Genomic DNA, 23,170 nt, shown 5'->3' with positions numbered 1-23,170 from the left:
ACCTGCTGGCTCTCGAAGGTCCAGGCGCTGTCCGGCAAAGAGGCATCCAGCACGCCGATGACCTCCTTGAAGTCGGCGGTGCTGCTGGGCTTGAGCAGCGTGAAATCGCTGTACTCTGACACGGGAGACATGCAGGACCTGAAGGAGTGACTCTGAGACATGACGTCTCCTCCCAGAACCTCCACGTACTTGATGGGTCCGTCGGCGTTGAGCTGAATGTGCAGATTTCTGTCGGGCTTCTCGTCCCGCTCGCAGCGCGCGCGTCCGGCGCCGCCGCTCCTGGCGCATTTGACGGCCAAGGTGAGCAACGCGAGCAGAGACAGCACGGACACCGAGGCCAGAGACACGATCAAGTAAAGCGTGATTCTGCCGACGCCGCCTTTCTCGCGGGGCTCGGACGGCGAGTCGCGTCCGAGCGGCTCCGAGGCGGCGGGCTCGCTCGCGGCGGCGTCCTCCAGCAGGATGGACAGCGTGACGGTGGCCGAGCGGACCGGTTCCCCGTCGTCCTCGACCGCCACGATCAGCCTCTGAGAGGAGTCGTCGTGCTCGGACACGGCGCGTTTGGTCCTCACCTCCCCCGTGTACAAACTGAGCGCGAACAGAGAGGCGTCCGTGGCCTCCGCCACTTTGTAGGAGATCCAGGCGTTGTGGCCCGAGTCGGCGTCCACGGCCGTCACCTTGGTGAGCAGGTGGCCCGCCTTGGCCGAGCGGGGCGCCCTCAGGTGGGAGGCGGCGTGGGGGGAGGGGTAGATGACGGCGGGGGCGTTGTCGTTCTGGTCCAGGATGAAAACGTGGACGGTGGCGTTGCTGCTGAGAGACGGAGAGCCCCGGTCCTTGGCCTCGACCCCGACCTCGAACACTTTGACCTTCTCGTAGTCGAACGAGCGCATGCTGTAGATGCTGCCGTTCTCCGCGTTGACGTAAACGTACGACGACGACGCCTCGGCCGCTTTGGTCTCCAGCAGGGAGTAGGACACTTTGGCGTTCTGGCCGGCGTCCGGGTCGCTGGCCGACACCGAGTGCAGGATGGCGCCCGCGACGCCGTTCTCGTTCACATAAACGTTATAAGAGCTCTGGGAGAAGACGGGAGGGTTGTCGTTGACGTCGCTGACGCTGACGGCGACGCTTTTGCGACTGGAGAGAGGAGGAGAGCCCGAATCGGTGGCCGTGACCTCGATCTCGTACTCGGACACTCTCTCCCGGTCTAAAGCGCCGCTGGTGACCAGCGCGTAATTATTCGCAAAAGACGGTTTCAGAATGAAAGGGGAGCCCTTTTTCAGGTGTAACGTGACACGAGCGTTGTTACCCGAGTCAAGATCCCGAGCACTAATGAGGGCGACGACAGTTCCACTGGGGGCGTCCTCGCGCACGGCTTTTGGCTGCGAGGTCAGCACAATTTCAGGAGGGTTATCGTTGAAGTCCATGACGTCAACCTGCACGCGACAATGACCCTCCATCTCAGGGCTGCCTTTATCTTTAGCGCTGATATCGATGTCATATGACTTTGTGGTCTCGTAGTCCAAGTCCCCCTTCAACGTGACCTCGCCGGTAACGGGATTAATATCGAACATGGCCAAAACCGAATCTGGGGTTCTGGGCCCAAATGAGAATCCAATGTCAGCATTCGACCCTTCATCCGCATCTGTTGCTTTCGGCCTGACAATAACAGTCCCTTTTGCACCCTTTTCACCCACGTTGACTTTGTAGACATTTTTCTCAAACACAGGAAAGTTATCATTGTTGTCAAGTACATTTATGGTTATTTCTGATGTCCCGGATCTCGCTGGAGTGCCGCCGTCTAATGCCGTTAACAGAATTGTATGCACAGCCTTCTTCTCTCGGTCTAAAGGTTTATCGAGCACGAGCTCGGGGACGGTCTTTCCACCTTCCATTTCTTTTATTCGAAGAGAACAACAGTCGTTTTTACTGAGAGTATATGATTTAATTGAATTGCTTCCCACGTCAGGATCCGCTGCACTCTCCAGAGGAAAACGCGTGCCAACGGCTGCAGATTCTGCTAATTTCAAGGACAGCTCGTTCGAAATAAACCCGGGAGAGTTGTCATTAATGTCTCGTATTTCAACCTCGATTCGATGCAAGTGCAGCGGCTCCTCGACGACGACCTGCAGAGGGAGCACGCAGCTGGCGCTTTGTCCGCATAAAGCCTCTCTGTCTATTCTGTCGCTGACCAGCAGCTCGCCCTTCCCCGCATCCACGCTGAAATACTGCTTCCCAGCCTCAGAGGCGACACGCAGCTTGCGCTCAAATATCTCAGACAGTCCCAGAGCCAGATCTTTGGCCACATTGCCCACCACCGAACCTCGCTTGAGCTCCTCTGGGATGCTGTAACGAGTCTGCGCACCCGCCGTAGTCCACAAGAGAAAATGCCACAAAAGAGCCTGCCGTCGCCAGTCTCGGGATCCTATTGTCTTTGTCATCCTGCCTTACGACGCACACATCCTCTCCACGGCGACTCTGACGTCCGTACAAACGGGCAAGATTTCCGCGAGCGGCCCCTCAAGCCATCGGAGCGGAGCCACGAAATGTTTGTCGTTTCGAGGTGGGAAAAAGCAAACGAGCAAACCGAGCAAACGAGCCGATTCCTTTCTCTCGGTGCATTCGACGTGTTGGTGAGACGAAGCTGCGTGGGGGGCAGGGACGAGATTGCTTTGTACAGTCTTCAATGCTATTGGCTCACTGGCCGCGCTTCCACCAGCCAATGAGAGGCGAGCTGATCCTCGTTCCCTCTTAAAGACACAGCTCTTTCCCCTCCCTTCTGCAAGCCTGACATTGGTGCGTTTGTGCCAATTCTCTGCAGACTGCAGTCGGACGAGCAGTCAACACGTCAAATTGACGTCGGTATGACATTGACAACTGTTTTATGGACTCAAAACAAGTCTGATGAAAAAGAATAAATCGTGGAAACATCAATCAACCTAACCACTTATTTGTATTTGATTGACATGAGATAAACATTAAGTAAGTAAAAGTATGCTTTACATAAATTGAAACAAAAAAAATAAAAGTCAAGGTATGCAGTCATCACTGTCTATTTGAATGCAACAACGCGAAATTCAATTCATGCTGTTGATTTTATGCGGTGCGTTTGACTTGTTGTCAAGAAAGTCGCTGTCCTCACTCGAGGTGCTGAATTGCGATAATTTCACAAGGTCCAAATTGACAAAAAATATTTCTTTTTAAACGCTGTGCTGTGGTAAAGAAAATATTGTTTTTTGAATTATTTTTTTGGTGGATTGATTCAATTTCAATTTTCCATTATTTATGAACTCCCCCTTATTTAGTTCGGTATTGATTTGTAATTTAGTCAGGCACCATGCTGGGCACCTATGAGTCCTCACGGGGTCCTTCGCCGACAGAAAATTCTTTCAGGGACGCCATACGTCATGAACAAGCAAACGAACGTTGCCGATCACTGTCGGATTTTCCCAGGGTTTTTTCTCTTCAATATATTTCAAGTTATTTGAGCTTTTGACTGCATTTCAAAACAGCTGCCGAAGCCGATGCGAGTTGAGCAAAAGCTGTGGCTGCATCGGCTGTTTCGCCACCGAAGCGACTTACTTTGGCATCATCATCATCATCATCAAAACTGCTGAAAGGATTGTCGGTACCCCCCTACCCACCCTTGAGGACTTGCACGCTGCCAGAACTAAGACAAGGGCGTGCAAAATCCCCTCGGACCCTCCGCATCCCGGTCACCGGCTCTTCCGGCTCCTGCCCTCAGGTTGGCGCTACCGACCAATGCAAACTAGAACTAGCAGACATTCCAACAGCTTCTTCCCTCTTGGCATCAACTTCTTAAACAGCTAACGTACAATTCCGTTGCAACATGCTGGCAATTTTTTGTCTTGAGTTTGTCGTATTACTCGTGCACTCACTGCAGTAGTCTCGCCACGCTCCACTATTTGCATATCTGTTGTTGACCAATACTGGCCACTCATGCCAGTAGGATCTGCCCCACTTGCACACTGATTGAAGAGTATCTGCACCATTTGCACAATCGACATTGTGCCAGATGATCGCGCTACTCGCTTGAAGTGTCGGCGCCCTTTGCACAATGCTCATTGCACCGCACTATTGCAATATGAGTCTTTCGAACTGCTCTAAGTGCGAGAGGACTCTGCATCTTTTGCACAATTGTCCAAAAAAAATTAAACAATTACCGGCATTACCAGATAACTAGCAACCCTTTATTGCTCAGTGACTGTTTTTTTTTTTTTTTTTGTCAATGTCTTTCTGTCTCCAAAGTGTTCTCTGCCAATTGTCTGTTGTCGCACTCGAGCGGCTCCAACTACCGGAGACAAATTCCTTGTGTGTTTTTTGGACATACTTGGCAAATGAAGATGATTCTGATTCAGAATTTTAGAGTCACTGTCCGCTGTTGTGGTGCTGAATTGATTCAGTTCGAGCACTGAACGCATCAGACCGACGCTTCTACCACGAAAGAAAATGTATCGCAAAACTACGTCATCAAAACATTTCAAGACTGCAGACGAAAGGACGGCTGGCTCACCAATAGCGGGAGAGAAAGGTTGTGAAAATGTGCACGGCGAGCAGCCAGAGCGCCGCAAGCGGTCGTCGTCGGCAAAGCGAATCGTCGGCTCGGCTCACCTGCTGGCTCTCGAAGGTCCAGGCGCTGTCCGGCAAAGAGGCATCCAGCACGCCGATGACCTCCTTGAAGTCGGCGGTGCTGCTGGGCTTGAGCAGCGTGAAATCGCTGTACTCTGACACGGGAGACATGCAGGACCTGAAGGAGTGACTCTGAGACATGACGTCTCCTCCCAGAACCTCCACGTACTTGATGGGTCCGTCGGCGTTGAGCTGAATGTGCAGATTTCTGTCGGGCTTCTCGTCCCGCTCGCAGCGCGCGCGTCCGGCGCCGCCGCTCCTGGCGCATTTGACGGCCAAGGTGAGCAACGCGAGCAGAGACAGCACGGACACCGAGGCCAGAGACACGATCAAGTAAAGCGTGATTCTGCCGACGCCGCCTTTCTCGCGGGGCTCGGACGGCGAGTCGCGTCCGAGCGGCTCCGAGGCGGCGGGCTCGCTCGCGGCGGCGTCCTCCAGCAGGATGGACAGCGTGACGGTGGCCGAGCGGACCGGTTCCCCGTCGTCCTCGACCGCCACGATCAGCCTCTGAGAGGAGTCGTCGTGCTCGGACACGGCGCGTTTGGTCCTCACCTCCCCCGTGTACAAACTGAGCGCGAACAGAGAGGCGTCCGTGGCCTCCGCCACTTTGTAGGAGATCCAGGCGTTGTGGCCCGAGTCGGCGTCCACGGCCGTCACCTTGGTGAGCAGGTGGCCCGCCTTGGCCGAGCGGGGCGCCCTCAGGTGGGAGGCGGCGTGGGGGGAGGGGTAGATGACGGCGGGGGCGTTGTCGTTCTGGTCCAGGATGAAAACGTGGACGGTGGCGTTGCTGCTGAGAGACGGAGAGCCCCGGTCCTTGGCCTCGACCCCGACCTCAAACACTTTGACCTTCTCGTAGTCGAACGAGCGCATGCTGTAGATGCTGCCGTTCTCCGCGTTGACGTAAACGTACGCCGACGACGACGCCGCCTCGGCCGCTTTGGTCTCCAGCAGGGAGTAGGACACTTTGGCGTTCTGGCCGGCGTCCGGGTCGCTGGCCGACACCGAGTGCAGGATGGCGCCCGCGACGCCGTTCTCGTTCACATAAACGTTATAAGAGCTCTGGGAGAAGACGGGAGGGTTGTCGTTGACGTCGCTGACGCTGACGGCGACGCTTTTGCGACTGGAGAGAGGAGGAGAGCCCGAATCGGTGGCCGTGACCTCGATCTCGTACTCGGACACTCTCTCCCGGTCTAAAGCGCCGCTGGTGACCAGCGCGTAATTATCCGCAAAAGACGGTTTCAGAATGAAAGGGGAGCCTTTAGGGATCCGCAGCGTGACTTTGCTATTATTACCAGAGTCTGCATCACGTGATGTAAGCAGAGCCACCACTGACCCACTCGGTGCGTCCTCCCGGACCGGCTGCGGTTCCGAGGTGAGGATAATTTCTGGAACATTATCATTCATATCAACGACGTCAATCTGCACACGACAGTGACTCTCCATTTCAGGCATCCCTTTGTCTTTGGCAGTCACTTCAATTCTGTAAGACGGAGCTTTCTCATAATCCAAATCTCCTTGTAAAAATATTTCACCCGTTTCTGAATTTAATTGAAACACAGATGACACCAAATCAGGTGTGCGCACGCTGAAAAAATATTGGACTTGTCCGTTCGGTCCCTCATCTGCATCAGTCGCTGTCAATTTAAGTACGAATGTATCTTTTGCCACATTTTCTTGTAAGGACGCTTTATAGAGACTTTTGTCAAAAACGGGGAAATTGTCGTTGTTATCAAGGACTAAAACAGTAATTTGTGCAGTGCCAGACATGACTCGATTGCCTCCGTCGAAAGCAGTCAGCAGGAGCTGATGAGAAGCTTTTCTTTCTCTGTCCAGTGGTTTTTCTAAAACTAACTCGGGCACTAATTTCCCATCCTCAACCTCCTTCATTTTCAAAGTGAAACAGTCGTTTTTCGCCAAGGTGTACGTTTTGACCGAATTACTCCCGACATCGAAATCCTCCGCGCTTTCCAAAAGGAAACGAGTGCCGACTGCGGCTGATTCCGCTATTTTTAAAGCGAGTTCATTCGTATGAAATCGAGGTGAATTGTCATTAATGTCCTGAATGTCGACTTCAATTCGATGCAAGTGCAGCGGCTCCTCGACGACGACCTGCAGAGGGAGCACGCAGCTGGCGCTTTGTCCGCATAAAGCCTCTCTGTCTATTCTGTCGCTGACCAGCAGCTCGCCCTTCCCCGCATCCACGCTGAAATACTGCTTCCCAGCCTCAGAGGCGACACGCAGCTTGCGCTCAAATATCTCAGACAGTCCCAGAGCCAGATCTTTGGCCACATTGCCCACCACCGAACCTCGCTTGAGCTCCTCTGGGATGCTGTAACGAGTCTGCGCACCCGCCGTAGTCCACAAGAGAAAATGCCACAAAAGAGCCTGCCGTCGCCAGTCTCGGGATCCTATTGTCTTTGTCATCCTGCCTTACGACGCACACATCCTCTCCACGGCGACTCTGACGTCCGTACAAACGGGCAAGATTTCCGCGAGCGGCCCCTCAAGCCATCGGAGCGGAGCCACGAAATGTTTGTCGTTTCGAGGTGGGAAAAAGCAAACGAGCAAACGAGCAAACCGAGCCGATTCCTTTCTCTCGGTGCATTCGACGTGTTGGTGAGACGAAGCTGCGTGGGGGGCAGGGACGAGATTGCTTTGTACAGTCTTCAATGCTATTGGCTCACTGGCCGCGCTTCCACCAGCCAATGAGAGGCGAGCTGATCCTCGTTCCCTCTTAAAGACACAGCTCCTCTCTCCCCTTTCGAGTATTGTATGGCTTTTGGGGGGCAACTGTACACACACACACGCACACGCACACACACAAATATATATATATATATATATATATATTACCAACTGAAGTCCCTAAATATGCACCAAATAATTATCAATATCAGAAATATTTTAAACACGTGTCAATTTAAATTTGAAATAGCAGACAGAAAATAATTCAGCAACCGAAAAAATCTATCTATTAAATCCATTTCACTGTCACTGTCCACTCTTCGGGTGCTGAATACTCTCGGAAATGACGATCTACGTGCATTTGCTCCCTTGAAACCAGACTGCATCCGAACTATGTGTGAACACGCAAATTTGAAGACAACAACAGAGAAGGGGACTTGGATATGGCGGCTCAATGATCGCGCCGTCGAAACAATGAAACCGCATTTAAGTCTTGCCTGAACTGACTCTTCAAGTTAAGCAGCATGCCCTTATCTCATACACAAAACTGGTGGCACCCCTCAGTGAATGAGAGAAAAACCCTCGGTGGTCACAGAAATAACTCGAATCTGACAAAAGGAATAATCCAGTTTTAAAAAATGGAAATCAGACATTGCTTGTGAATTGTGGTTCAACAACAACAACAACAACAAAAAGAGAGAGCTTTAAAAAAACAACTCATGAAACAGGCCTGGACAAAAAAATGATGCCACTCTCGAGTATTTTCTTGTACAACCTTTTGAGGCAATAACGGCAATCAGCCATATTGTTTTGAAACTTTCACTTGAGGCTTCTGCATGTGTCAGCAGCTATGCTGGCCCACTCTGGAGCAAACTGGAGCCAAGTGCTCCAGTCGTCTCAGGTTTGAAGCTCGCTTTCTCGGGAAGAACGTTTCAGCTGCTCCCACAGATGTTCAGTGGGATTTCCATCAGAGCTCAAAGAAGGCCACTTCACTATAGTCCAATGTTTTGCCCTTTGCGGTTCTTTGCTGTGTTTTGGCTCGTTATCCTGTTGCAAGACTCGTGACCTGCGACTAAGACCGAACTCTTATTTCTCTCTAGACTACCTTAATAGTCTTAAGAGATTTGACTGTACCCTGACCCAGATGCAACAAAGCAGCCCCAGAACATAACAGAGCCTCCTCCATGTTTCACAGTAGGGAGAGTGTTCTTTTCTTGGTATGCTTCATTTTTTGCGTCTGTGAACAAAGAGCCGATGTGCCTTGCCAGAAAGTCCCCGTTTTGTCTCGTATGTCTGTCAGACCTTCTCCCAGAAGCTGTGACAAGCCACGAAGCTTCCAGACGAACATCCGTGGAAGGAGCTGAAACGTGCCATCTGGGAAAAGCATCCTTCAAATCTGAGATAAGTGGAGCCGTTAGCTCATGAAGAGTGGGCCAAAATAGCTGCTGAGAGACGCACAAGTCTCAATGAAACTTACAAAAATCCTCTGATTGCAGTGATTGGCTCAAAAGGTTGTGCAACAAAATATTAAGTTCACGGTACCGTCATTTTTGTCCAGGCCCGTTTCAAGGAGGGTTTTTTTTGGTTCTTTTAATAATTCTTTTGAACCACAATTCAAAAGCAATGTCTGATCTTCATTGGTGAATTTTCATAATTATTTTTTTTTGGGGACTGATTATTACTTTTGTCAGATTCAAGTTATTTCTGTGCCCAGTGTGTGTTTTTCTTTCACTAACAAAGGGTACCATCAATTTGATCCACGTGTGTGAATTGAACCGTAAAGAGCAGAATCATGAGAAAACCGTAACAATGTCTTTTTGTATCAATTTCAAACTTGCTGCCTGTTGCAATCCTGTTGAATTATTTCCATGCGATGAATGCGATGCGCAGCATCTACTTCACTTTGCTCCAACAACAACATGCGATTACTTTTGAGCGTTATCGAATGTATACAGTATAGGTTATGTTGCAGATGAGCGTGCGTTGACGATCACTGAGGAGAAAAAACAAAAAACGTGCATAAATCTCAAACTAAATTGCAGGAGATACAGAAAAACAAAATCTCTCACAAAACTATATTGTGGCTGCCACTGATGACTCATCAGCCTGAGTTTTCTACAACTATTAATTGCCAAATAGTGAGCATGATAGAAGATAATTAAACACGTTTCAACCGCTGTCAGAGTATCCCATCAGTATTGATGGGAATATTCAATATTCAAAACCAAATTCATTTCAACAATGCTGTGATTACAATGATTACGAAGTCCCGATCCGATCTTTGAGATCGGAAATCGGTCCGATGTCAGCAAAACAAAAACCAACAAAAAAACAAAAAACAAAACGATTATATCGGACTGGATCGACACTTTTCGATTGCGCCAGTCTTATACACGCAGTTCATTCCTTGCTCCGCTCCAGCTCTTCTATCCGGCAGCGCCCGGACGGCAACAGCTTGCGATGGTGCTAGCATCGTAGCAAAAGGAGTAAAACCGTCGCTGTTGCTTGCTTAAACTCGTTTGTTGACGCTCCAGTTGAAGTCACTGAAAAACTCAACTCACATGATCGTATCAAACCTGTCGAATGTTCAAATACATCTCAGCCTTTGTTTCTTTCTTTGTTTTTGTTCAGAAAAATCGCTCGCTCGAAGCGAACACACGGTGAATGAAAAAAAAACACGGTTGGCGAGCTCACGGGAATTAGCATTCAACTCGCTGCACTTATATTTCTTAAAATAATGAATATTGGTACACGAACCCTGTATAAAAATATACAAAAAAGGCAATATAACAATACGCCCTGGCATGTGTTCTAATAACAATGTTCGATTGTGACTTCTTCTGCTTTCTTTGTTACTGCAAGTGTGTATCTCATTGTGTGCACCACACTGCCCCTCGGAGGTCAAGAAGTGCACAGCAGGAAACAGCAAATCAAACTAAACCCCAGAAGCACCGCACATGCAGCGAAAACAAATGCTTGTTCCCACCATATGCCGACAGTCAAATAAATAACTCAATAACGCAATTGAACTTGAATTACTTTGCACTTTCAAAGTATAATTCGTGTTTATTATTTATTTGGATTATCTTTCATGATTTTCTCATTGATGTTGAGTGAATCGATTCAACTGTAGAATATGATTATGTTGAATAAACCTGGTTATTGGTTGGATTGAAGTAATTTTTCAGGATGTTCTTAAAAAATTGTTGATTTGATTGAATTGTAGTACATTCCGTTGTTTAAAGTGACTTGATGTAACCCATTGGTTAATAATAAGGGGGTCCGTTTTTCCTCACACCGACTGTTGCTGATAATCGTTCTCTGAGTGATCTGACTTGATCAAAGATTTCGTAACATTCCATACTACACAATAAATCAAGTGCGTATGATAATTGTTGATATCGGATCGGACCGATATCGGGCAAAACTCAAGGCTGCAATAGTGAGATCGGATCGGAAGTGAAGAAGTTGGATCGGGATTTCCCTAATCATTACAAGAAAAACAACACCAAACCAGTTTTTGTGGCAGTTGGTAAAACATGAGGCCATCTTGATCAAATTGATTGGAAATAAATGATAAAAAAATACTGCTGTGGGAGGATTTCAAGTTTGTCGTCCATTAAGATACTGCGGAATTTTTTCGAAAGAATGTGCTACATACAATCAAGCTGACTTCATTCAAACCACAAAATGAGATTGCAACAACAAAAAGTCAGCAGAATTGGAAAATACACTAACACCTTTCAATCTATTGTTGTCAATGGCAACAGCTCACCAATAGCGGGAGAGAAGCGTTGTGAAAATGTGCACGGCGAGCAGCCAGAGCGCCGCCAGCGGTCGTCGTTCGCAAAGCGAATCGTCGGCTCACCTGCTGGCAGAGTAGCATCTGCTCCATTTGCACCATTTGCACAATCGACATTGTCCCAGATGATCGCGCTACTCGCTTGAAGTGTCGGCGCCCTTTGCACAATGCTCATTGCACCGCACTATTGCAATAAGAGTCTTTCGAACTGCTCTAAGTGCGAGAGGACTCTGCATCTTTTGCACAATTGTCCAAAAAAAATTAAACAATTACCGGCATTACCAGATAACTAGCAACCCTTTATTGCTCAGTGACTGTTTTTTTTTGTTTTTTTTGTCAATGTCTTTCTGTCTCCAAAGTGTTCTCTGCCAATTGCCTGTTGTCGCACTCGAGCGGCTCCAACTACCGGAGACAAATTCCTTGTGTGTTTTTTGGACATACTTGGCAAATGAAGATGATTCTGATTCAGAATTTTAGAGTCACTGTCCGCTGTTGTGGTGCTGAATTGATTCAGTTCGAGCACTGAACGCATCATCAGACTGACGCTTCTACCACGAAAGAAAATGTATTGCAAAACTACGTCATCAAAACATTTCAAGACTGCAGACGAAAGGACGGCTGGCTCACCAATAGCGGGAGAGAAAGGTTGTGAAAATGTGCACGGCGAGCAGCCAGAGCGCCGCAAGCGGTCGTCGTCGGCAAAGCGAATCGTCGGCTCGGCTCACCTGCTGGCTCTCGAAGGTCCAGGCGCTGTCCGGCAAAGAGGCATCCAGCACGCCGATGACCTCCTTGAAGTCGGCGGTGCTGCTGGGCTTGAGCAGCGTGAAATCGCTGTACTCTGACACGGGAGACATGCAGGACCTGAAGGAGTGACTCTGAGACATGACGTCTCCTCCCAGAACCTCCACGTACTTGATGGGTCCGTCGGCGTTGAGCTGAATGTGCAGATTTCTGTCGGGCTTCTCGTCCCGCTCGCAGCGCGCGCGTCCGGCGCCGCCGCTCCTGGCGCATTTGACGGCCAAGGTGAGCAACGCGAGCAGAGACAGCACGGACACCGAGGCCAGAGACACGATCAAGTAAAGCGTGATTCTGCCGACGCCGCCTTTCTCGCGGGGCTCGGGCGGCGAGTCGCGTCCGAGCGGCTCCGAGGCGGCGGGCTCGCTCGCGGCGGCGTCCTCCAGCAGGATGGACAGCGTGACGGTGGCCGAGCGGACCGGTTCCCCGTCGTCCTCGACCGCCACGATCAGCCTCTGAGAGGAGTCGTCGTGCTCGGACACGGCGCGTTTGGTCCTCACCTCCCCCGTGTACAAACTGAGCGCGAACAGAGAGGCGTCCGTGGCCTCCGCCACTTTGTAGGAGATCCAGGCGTTGTGGCCCGAGTCGGCGTCCACGGCCGTCACCTTGGTGAGCAGGTGGCCCGCCTTGGCCGAGCGGGGCGCCCTCAGGTGGGAGGCGGCGTGGGGGGAGGGGTAGATGACGGCGGGGGCGTTGTCGTTCTGGTCCAGGATGAAAACGTGGACGGTGGCGTTGCTGCTGAGAGACGGAGAGCCCCGGTCCTTGGCCTCGACCCCGACCTCAAACACTTTGACCTTCTCGTAGTCGAACGAGCGCATGCTGTAGATGCTGCCGTTCTCCGCGTTGACGTAAACGTACGCCGACGACGACGCCGCCGGCGCCTCGGCCGCCTTGGTCTCCAGCAGGGAGTAGGACACTTTGGCGTTCTGGCCGGCGTCCGGGTCGCTGGCCGACACCGAACATAAAATATGGCCTGGAGCGCTATTTTCGTTGAGATAAATATTATAATGAGGCTGGGAGAAAACTGGCGCATTGTCATTTACATCGAAAAGTTGAACTACAATTTGTTTGGCGCTGGATAGCGGAGGGTTTCCATCATCGGTGGCGCTCAACTCCACACTGTATTGTTGATTTCTTTCCCGATCCAGCGGCTCGTTCGTCACTAACGAGTAGCGGTTGGAGGCCGAGTCGCCCTTTAATTGGAAGGGCGATTCGGAGGACAGACGCAGCGTAACTTTGCCGTTGTCTTTGGAGTCAGGGTCTCTTGTACTTATGAGAGCAACGACTGTTCCTATGGCCGAATCCTCCGGCACCGGACTCGTTAATGACGTCAGGATGATTTCGGGAGCGTTGTCGTTCACGTCGACTATTTTGATTTCCACGCCGCTGTGGCCTTCCATTTTGGGATTGCCTTTGTCTTTTGCGGTAATGTCAAACCTGTGTAAAGAAGTCGTCTCGTGGTCGAAATCCCCTCCGACCGTCACAGCCCCGGTCGCAGCTTCAATGCGAAATAACGCGAGAATGTCTTCTGACGTTTGCTCGGCAAAACTATATTCAATTTCCCCGTTGAGTCCTTCGTCCGCATCGGTCGCGGTCACCTGCAGAATCCGCGCGCCCGGAGTCGCGTTCTCGCCCACGCTGGCCTCGTAAAGCTGCCGCTCAAACTGGGGCGCGTTGTCGTTGTTGTCGAGGACCGTGACGGTGATTTCCGACGTGCCCGACCGGACCGGGTCGCCCCCGTCCGCAGCCGTGAGGACGAGATGATGGACGGGCAGCTTCTCGCGATCGAGAGGCTTTTCGAGCACGAGTTCAGGGATTTTTCTGCCGTCTTTGTGGCTTTTGACAGCCAATTTAAAATGGTCATTTTTGCTGATAAGATAGGAGCGCACAGAATTCGGGCCGACGTCGGGGTCTTGTGCGCTTTCTAAGGGAAACCGCGCGCCCGGATTCACCAGCTCTGCTATTTGCAAGATTTTTTCCTTGGTCAGAAAACTCGGAGAGTTGTCGTTCGTGTCCAATATTTCAATGTGGAGCGTGTGCAGTTGCAAGGGCTCGTCGAGAAGCAGCTCCAACGGCAGCACGCACGCCGCCCTTTGTCCGCACAGCTCCTCTCTGTCTATCCGATCCGTCACCAGCAGGTCTCCCTTCGCGAGGTCCACGCTGAAAAAACGCTGACCGGCCTCCGACGCGATCCGCAGCTTGCGTCGACTCAGTTCAGAAAGCGCCAAACCCAAATCCTTGGCCAGATTTGCCACCGGCGAGCCCCGTTTTAACTCCTCCGGGATGCTGTAGCGGCCGTGCCCGTCTATTGTGCCCCACAGCAGGGAGACGAGGTGGCACCACCGCAGCAATTTGGGCCACATTATTCCAGTCAAAGGCAAAAAAATTCAATCAAATGAAAACAGCCTCCAGTCAACGCAATCGGAAATCCTCTGAAAGAGCAAATCCGCCGCCCAGCGGAAAAGGGAGATTCATGCTTTGTGTGCATCGAGCCGCCGCGCGCTCTCCGTTGTGCCGACAAAAAGATGCCGGGCGGCCAGATCTCTTTGTACAGCTCGCGCTCTCATTGGCCGACGGTCGGAAGGCGCCCCGGCCAACCGGGGACGCGCCTGCACTGCAGTGACGTCGCACACAACACCGCCCCGCCCCCCCCTCCCCCCCCACTGCAGTGACGTCAGCCCCAATTCATTATTATGCCACTCGTATATCGCGCTCGTCAACATCTTTTCATTTAAGTCACAATTTACAACTCGAAAACAATCAAAACGCTCATTTAACATCACGATACTTTCAAAATGTATTACACGATGGTAGAAATATGACATTTATAATATGAATATATTATAAAATGTGACGTATTATTATGATTATGCCACTCAAAGTTTGTATTTGTTTTGTATTCAAAGGCCATTATGAAAGTTTGTAAGTTGTCTTTAAAGTAAAATATGACTAGAATTTTTTTTTTATAAATCTTGCAACGAAATGCTAATTCAATATTACAATCCGTTATTTTCAAAGTTTAATATGATGCTATTAATATTATTATTAAAGTTATATTAATGTTATGAATTTAAACGTATGTAGCGTCACAACATACGTAATATATTATGAATTATTATGCCACTCAAATTTTACTGAACAACATCAATTAAAAAACTATGTATTTTAATGTTGGTCGAAAATACCACACAGTATCGTATATTTCTCATTACAGAGCTATAAATATTGAAACATGAATTTAATATCTCATTACCTTCTTCATAAACATGCATTGATATGTTATTGCATATAATACAAACATGATTACGCCACTCAAATATAATATTACCTAAGACCAATTCAACAACATCATGCAATTTAACGTGTATAAAGGCCATCAATATTGATCAACTCAAATGAAATTAAATCCACTCATGCCTATTTCTATTGAGTGGATGCACGCTGACTTCATAGAGTGTCTTTAATTTTATTAACATACTTCAAAATACAAGTCCAAATCATTGAAAGTACATATCTTAATTAAATATTGAAGCAAAGAAAGTCTTAAGGTAATATCAAATGACTTTATTTCCATACCTCTATTTCTATTCACGAAGTACACATTGAAACGTGACGTCACAACGCATGATTATTATGCCACTCAAATACAATTTTTATCTGACAATACCAACGATACATCATGCATTTTATTTGATGCGTTCACAAGGCTATTAATATTTGGGCAAAATGCTAACTCGTACTTCATATTTACATCAGCGGATAAAGATGACTTCATAGATTGTCTTTAATTGTATTCAAGTACAAATATTGAAAGACTATATGGCAGTATTCATTGGAATAAAACTATTTAGAATAATGTATTACGAACAAAAATGATATTTTAAGTTTTTTTGTAATATTTAAAGAAGCGCAACAGCAATTCAAGCTTCACTGAAGTCTATTTAAAGCGCAGACGAGGTTGATTATCGCCTTCTAGTGGCTGATGAGCGCAAGTGCAGGCAGCGTGCATGACGTCATCGGCGATTGAAATAATCCTGCTCACACCCTGCGTTGAAAGTACCCGGATGGAGGTCTGTGGCGCAAAGGGGAGGGGAGGGGAGTTGCACAAAGATACCACTAAACGATACTATCTTCATTATTATGATATAGTCAAATGTCCTCTCAGAAATAGGACCATATGTACAATGTAGAAGGTTAGTAGATCCTGGCTGTACTAGAAATATTCACTGACAAAGGTGAAAAACCAAGCCTCATGTTCCATCAAATAAGAAATAGCTGAGGTACGTCATCAGACAGGGGGGCTGCCTTTCAGCACCACACGAGTGGACAGCGCCACCCAGGCGGCCGACTGCTGCATCTGCAAGGCACGCGACAACTCTCTTTTGCTGACCTTTGACCGCGCTTTGGCTTGTTCAGCGATATGAAGGGAAACACTCACCGATCACAATGTCAAGCAAACAAGATTCCAAGGCACGTGTACACTCGCAGGCCGTAACATTCGGGGTGTCAGAATTGCAACAGCAGTCATTTCAATCAATGCACATTACTTTGGTTATAGTTCATAAAGATGCTATTTTCATCCTCGCAACTCAGGTAAACGGCCCCGACCGAGTATTATGGGCTGTCTTTGCAGACAGCAAACTACAGCCACATTATTGGAGAAAGAAACGCTAGCTGTGTCATGGTGTGTGTTTTGTTCCATGTTTGTCGTGTGCTCATGAGGTTGTCGTGTCCACCTGTTCTCGTCGACCAATCGGCTCTCTCCAGCCACGCGTGTCTTGTCCAGGTGTTCCTCGTTGTCTCGTCAATTTGTTTGTATTTAGTTCCCTGGTTTCTTTCAGTCCATTGTCGTCGTCTCATGTCCTTTGCCACGTCATAGTCGTCAGTTGTCTTTATCATTGTCAGGTGTCATTTTCCACGTCTTACTCACAGCTCATAGTTTGTCTCCACTTTTAGATAGTCAAGTGTTACTTTGGTTTGATTGTTATCTGTTGTGGGACTTTGTTCAGTTTTTCTTTATCCAATATCCTTGTTTTCCCTTTTTTTGGAAGATTAAATATGATTATTTTGACGCTCGGTGATGAGGATGATAAGATGTGAGCAGATGTGTCAGCCACAGTGGGAATTCCCAGCTCTGCTGTGTGTGCAATTATCGACAGTATCAACGTTCACTTGCCCGTGTGCTTTGTTTCTGTGTGCGTAATTGTGTGTGTGTGTGTGTGTGTTAAAAATAGACAAAAACTTTCTTACCTTATTTTGGGGACAGGCGGCCGATCACGAGCGACAGGCGGTCGTCGACAAGAGGAGACATGAAAGAAAGGAAAAAGGAAAAAAAGACCAGAGAGAGATCGGTCAGACTGCAAACTTGGCAACCGACATGTTGTGTACACTTAACCGTGCGTGCGTGTGTGTGTGTGTGTTTAGCATAAGTGTAGTTGTGGTTACAAATCTTCTCTTGTACATTGAATGGAAAGTTCATTTCATATGTGCTCTAATAGACGGCAATGTGTTTCCATTTGTATCGGAGCCTCATTTTCCCCGATAGATTTGAGCATCTAAAAGCACACATCCTCACATGACATTCAGATACATTAAATACAATTACGTATGGGTCACCTTTAAGTGATGAAAACAGACAAAATAATAGTTAGCACATTCATACATCCACAATGCAACAACAACAACCTGTTGTGTTTTTTGGTTGTTGTTTTTTTTTTAATGGGAGGAAAGAATACTGAAGGCCAAAATGCTTTGGGAACTAAAAATGATCTTCATACACTACAAACACAAAATTGTCAGGGAACTGTCATCAAACTGTGTCGAAACGTTAATCCTGCTGCATGGGTGGCGCACGGAGTCAGTACCGCAAAGCCAACAGCAGGGGGCCTCGAGGCGATGGCCGCTGGGAAATGCTTGATTCATGAGCCTCCCGCCCGCCCAAGGCCAAAGACGAGGAACTGATTTAGGAAGCTCAGAGAAATAGCGTGGCTCCGGAACAAAAGATATTTATTTGTAGCACATGCATGACGGCATAAAAATGTCAACAAAATAAATACAAATAAACATCTCCAGTCTCCAACGCCACCATTGAGTTTGACAAAAAAAAAAAAAAAAAAAAGAAGAGCCATGATTACCCCTCCCCGCCACCACCACCCATTATCATCATCATCATCATCATCATCCTCATCCTCATCCTCCCCCCTCCTGCTGTGAGGATGCTGATGGGGCGTCTGCTGTCCTCTTTCCATAAGCAGGCCGCACACACACCGCCGCTCACCCCCCCCCCCCCCCCCCCCCCCATCACTCAAAATGCTCCAGCCCTGCCAGTGAGTCAGCGTGTTGCCATGGTAACACCCTCCACCTCCTGCATCACACCCGCTCTCCGACTTACTGGTGACCGTGGCAAAGAAAGAGCAAAACGGTATTGTGAAAGAAGATGGAAGGAGATAGATAGATGGATAGATGGATGGCTGGATGGATGTACAATTGTAGTGTGTCCTTCAAGGTAAAGGAAGAACAAATAAAATGCATACAAATAAAAGAACAAGGTGATCGACGTGAAGTATGAAACGACAGGCTTCATTGTGTAGACGTGTGGTCTCACTGAGCCATCTTTCGCTCCCTTTCTCTGTTTTCTTTTCTTTTTTTTGCTGCAGAGTGGTGCAGCTGGAGCGGGGGGAGGGGCACGTCGCACACAAGCAGATCAGGAGGGAAAGGGGAAGGAAGACTTTGCAAAACAAGAATGGCACAGTGGCCATCATTTACATCAGCGAAGAGCATCAAACGCAGTCACCCCCCCCAAAAAAATCGTGACCCACTTTAATAGGCGATAAGAACAATAAAGATCATACACTTTTCCAAAATAGCCTTCGAAAACACATTCATATCATATTTGGACGACTTGCATGTTCTCTGATGAGGAAATTGAGGATTCAAGATTGTTTGTCAGCGCGCAAGACGTACAACGAGATTCAGGTGCGCTAAAGAAGCGGACTGAAATCAAATCGGTCTCAAAGATGTCAAGCATCCGTTGTCCAGTTCTCGCAAATAAGAATAAAATGCAGGAAGCAAACAGGACACTTATTAGTCTATGATGAACATATGACAACAAAAAATGAATGTCTTCGCCGTGACACCTTTCATAGAGCTTTCACAGGAACCGAAGCGGCTGAAAACTTCAAGTCCACTAACTTACTGCAGAGACCGACCAATGTTTGCACTCCTTTGCCGTGCGCACAAGAAGAAGAAGAAGGAGGCCAAATTGAGCAATCACAGGAAGTAAGTCGCTTGTATTTCAGGCAGCTGCTACGTCACCAGGCGACGCTGAACTTCGCAGATCGAAGAACTGACCGGCGTGTCACTCTTTTTGCACGCAATCCGCATAAAAAACACGCACGCTCAATGTTACGTGAGTCCTCATCGGTCACGATCATGAAGGGTGAACATCTTTGTTACAGCAAGGGTGGGGAAAAATGTCACTGCGCAATGCATGCTGGGAGCCGCGCGGCTTCACGCGTGCTCATTGAACGATTATAAAAACTGCAACCACATGGCTGCCACACACACAGTCCATCGTTTTCGTTCGTCCACTTGAAATATGTCACACGGCGCACGTGGCTTAATATGCGAAAGCGGTGCCATTTTCCCATTTCAGCACACAAGGCCGGCAAAATGGCTGCCGCGCATCGCCAACAAGTGGCTCGGTGGCCCACACGCCTCTCTCGCATGTGCCCCTCTCATCGCTTTCGCCTTCTCGGTCGCCGTGAAGCTCGTCCGCGGCTCTCCTTTTGTGTCCGCGTGCGGCGGCGGCGGCGACGCGCGTGCCAGGAAAATAGGTCACCGGGAAACGAGCGCGTTGCGTGTTTGTGTGTTGCCGTGGCAAGGGCGGACAGTTGAAGCGAGTTGCCGATCTGAACGACCAAAAAAGCTTCACAGAGCAACTTATGTGATTGCAAGAATTCAAACAAAGGTGGACGACGAGTAGGAAAAAAAAACAAACTCAAATACGTAACAACTGTTGCCGTGCACTTAGGAGACAAATCAGGAAATAGGTCAACGACAGGTCACTTTAGGAGCACATTTGACACTTGAATGACCCTTGGCCTCCTCATTTGCGCTTTCATTGGCCAAAACTCATTTGAACAAAATGTTTACACGAAATGCTTGCATGTGACGTACAGCAGAAATGGTTTCAGCAAGGAGGATGTCCCCAGATATTGTTTTTGGTTTTGATCTCACCTCTGCCACCAAAGTTTGGGGATCCGTTTGAGGCCTGAGGACTGTCCCAATATGGCCGCCACGTAGCGTGTTTGGACTGATTTGGCGGGAAGACATCAGGTCGCTCTTCCCGGAATCGGCAGTTCCGCACGCGTCGTAGCCGAGCGCCTGCTTCAGCGTCGCGGAGCAGTCCACGTCAGCGTAAAGGGGCGGGTAATACGGAATAACCGGAAGTGTGGGGTTTGATTTGAAGAACAGGCGCGACCGTCTCCACCTGTACGCTTTGAGCGACACGATAAGCAGCAAGCAGGCGACGAAGAGGAAGGAGACCGCGGCCAAAGCCGAGACCAAGTACAAAGTCAGCCGGTCGTCGTGGTCCTCGCTAAAGTCGTCGGCGAACTCCGACCTCAGCACTTCGGAAAAGCCGTCCGCCAGCGCCACGTTGACCGCGACCGTAGCCGAACGAGAGGGCTGCCCGTTGTCCTCCACTACGACAGTCAGTCTTTGTTTGACAGCATCTTTATCAGTCACTTGGCGGACAGTTCGCATTTCTCCATTGTGGAGGCCCACTTCAAACAGCGCCCCCCTGTCTGCGCCCCCAAATTTGTGCTGCACTTTATAGGAGAGCCAGGCGTTCTGTCCAGAGTCCACATCCACGGCCACCACTTTAGTCACCAGATAGCCCGCGTCTGCCGAACGAGGCACCATTTCGGCGTGCGGCTGGACCGGGTACAGGACCTGAGGGGCGTTGTCGTTCTGGTCCCGGATCAGGACGCCCACGCTCACGTTGCTACAGAGAGGAGGGGAGCCTCCGTCCTGCGCTCGCACCGCAAAGTCCAGCCGCTTCATCCGCTCGTAGTCGAAGGAGCGCACGGCGCTGACGACGCCGCTTTGGGCGTTCACGGACACAAACGAGGAGGCCGGCGCTCCGTTAACGGAGGAGTCCTCCAGGATGTAGGAAACGCGAGCGTTCTGGCCCCAGTCCGCGTCTCTGGCTCTCAGCGTGACTATGGAGAGACCCGGCGTGTTGTTTTCCACGACGGAGGCCTCGTACGAGCTCCTCTGGAAGACGGGCGCGTTGTCGTTGACGTCCGAGATGCGCAGGGTGAGAGTGACGCTGCTGGAGAGGGAGGCCACGCCCTCGTCACAGCACGTCACGCTGATGTTGTACTCAGCTGAGCGCTCTCGGTCCAAGTCCCCGTCTGCTACAATACTGTAAAAACTACTTGTCGATGTTACTTTAAAAGGTAAATGATCATCAATTGCACAAGTGACCCTCCCATTTTCTTCAGAGTCTGGATCATTTACACTCATCACCGCGATCACCGTGTCGGCAGGCAAATCCTCCTCCACTGAAGTGGATGACGAAATGATTTTGATGACAGGGCTATTGTCATTGACATCCCCCACGTCAATAATCACCTTGCTGGAATCAGAGAGACCGCCTCGGTCAACTGCCTCAACATCGATCTCATACTTTGGTGCCGTTTCATAATCGATAGGGCCTTTCAAAAGAAAATGACCGTCTCGGGTAATGTGAAATAATTTGGAAATGCTGCTCACGCTGTTCCCGATCACATAGCTCACGTCTCCGTTTGAGCCTTTGTCTGCATCAGACGCGCTCACTTTGGTAATCGTTGTCCCCGAGGGGGAATTTTCCTTGATGCTCGCTTTGTAAACGTTTTGTGTAAAAACGGGAGCGTTATCGTTCGCGTCTAAGACTTTAATTTGAATCTGCATGGTCCCCGACCTCTGCGGCTCGCCTCCATCTTGCGCCGTTAAGAGCAATGTTACAAATTCCTCTCTCTCTCTGTCCAAGGGCTTCTGTAAAATCATTTCCACTTTCCTCCCGCCGTCGGACTGCTTGTGTAGTTTCAGCATAAAATGATCATCCGGCTTCAGTGTGTAGCTCTGAAGCCCATTCAAACCAATATCGGGGTCTAGCGCTTTCTCCAACATGAATTTAGAGCCCACAACAGCCGACTCGCTAATTTCCAACAGCCTTCCTCCCTTTTCGAACACGGGGTCGTTGTCGTTAATATCTGTGATCTCAACGGTCACCGGGAATATTTCTATCGGCTGTTCCAATGCGATCTGAAAATGCAGCGCGCACGGCGTCGTCTGGCCGCAAATAGCTTCGCGGTCGACCCTCTCCTTTATTAGCAGCGCTCCCTTTCCCTTGTCGAGCTGCACGTAATCAGCGCTGCCCCCCGTGTGGATGCGAGCTTTACCGGACTGCAAGCGCTTAACGTGCAGTCCCAAGTCCCGAGCAATGTTACCGACGAACGATCCTTTGGCCATCTCCTCGGGAATAGAGTAGCTGACGTGTCCGAGCGCCGGAGCGAGGAGGCACAGCGCGCACACCAGCGGCAGCGCGAGCGCCTGCCGCCTCATTGTTCAACCGGACGCCTGCGCCGAACCCTCAAACTGCAATCCTCTTTTCCCCGTTTGCAACGCGAGCAATCAGTCAACAAAGCAAAGGAGAATGCGCTCAAATATGCGACGAAAATGTCCCGGGGTAAAATTCCAAGGGTGGAATGATTCCATCCAGCGCGGAACGTGCGTTACGTTTCTCCGTCCTCGCTCGACTGAGGGAGCGCAGGAGAGGCGCTTGACTAAATGCACAATTTCAAACGCTTAGACGAAGAGCGACAGCGGCCCTTCGAGTTCAGCAGGTGGAACTGCACTTGGGAAGGACAATTCCATTGACGAGCGTGGCTTCAGTCAGCTCACATCTCAAAAGTTAAAACTAATACGTAACTGAGCATATTATTCCTGGATAAAGTGGATGTTTGAAACAAACATTGTACTGAAAAAAAAAAAAACCCTGAATTTATCAAATAAATACACTGGCAAAAGAACATTGAGTTTGCAATGCATGTGAAAGAATAGAAAAGCACTTTGCGGGTCAAAGGTGAAGAAAGAAAGAGTAAAAAAATCTCATGTCGCTGTCCAGAGTACTGGAAGATATGCAGTCTACAGTTTTGACTCTAGGGAACAAAGAAATGTCATTTAAAATATTCT

The 23,170-nt window shown here is 49.3% G+C and overlaps 2 protein-coding genes across 22 annotated transcripts in view; both read right to left on the bottom strand.

Moving 5' to 3' along the window:
* The window catches only part of LOC133485289 (protocadherin gamma-C5-like), a 294,682-nt gene that overhangs the window by 12,746 nt on the left and 258,766 nt on the right, over positions 1 to 23,170 (bottom strand). The window contains exon 1 of one of the 20 annotated variants that reach the window (XM_061788769.1): positions 20,168 to 23,132. The exons of 16 other annotated variants lie outside the window; for them this stretch is intronic. In XM_061788769.1, coding sequence (XP_061644753.1) covers positions 20,168 to 22,540 — 2,373 coding nt within the window. In that variant the 5' untranslated portion in view covers positions 22,541 to 23,132. Of the gene's footprint in view, positions 1 to 2; positions 3,650 to 20,167; positions 23,133 to 23,170 lie in introns of those variants that run through there. 3 more of the 20 variants (XM_061788775.1, XM_061788758.1, XM_061788768.1) reach the window with 3 other exon arrangements.
* Positions 6,945 to 17,170, bottom strand: LOC133485290 (protocadherin beta-16-like). 2 transcript variants are annotated; one of them, XM_061788782.1, is made up of 3 exons: positions 16,368 to 17,170; positions 11,860 to 16,286; positions 6,945 to 7,437 (listed from the first exon to the last, which is right to left on the bottom strand). In XM_061788782.1, the coding sequence occupies exons 2-3, from the start codon at positions 14,290 to 14,292 to the stop codon at positions 7,078 to 7,080; spliced, it is 2,793 nt and encodes a 930-aa protein (XP_061644766.1). In that variant the 5' UTR covers positions 14,293 to 16,286; positions 16,368 to 17,170; the 3' UTR covers positions 6,945 to 7,077. The 2 variants fall into 2 exon arrangements, with proteins under 2 accessions (XP_061644766.1, XP_061644765.1); XM_061788781.1 differs by having other exon boundaries at positions 11,860 to 17,170.

Source organism: Phyllopteryx taeniolatus, chromosome 10, assembly GCF_024500385.1.
Source record: "Phyllopteryx taeniolatus isolate TA_2022b chromosome 10, UOR_Ptae_1.2, whole genome shotgun sequence".
Classification (NCBI taxonomy): domain Eukaryota; kingdom Metazoa; phylum Chordata; class Actinopteri; order Syngnathiformes; family Syngnathidae; genus Phyllopteryx; species Phyllopteryx taeniolatus.
Note: the sequence above shows the minus strand (reverse complement) of the source record. Positions and strands in the feature narration are given on the sequence as shown.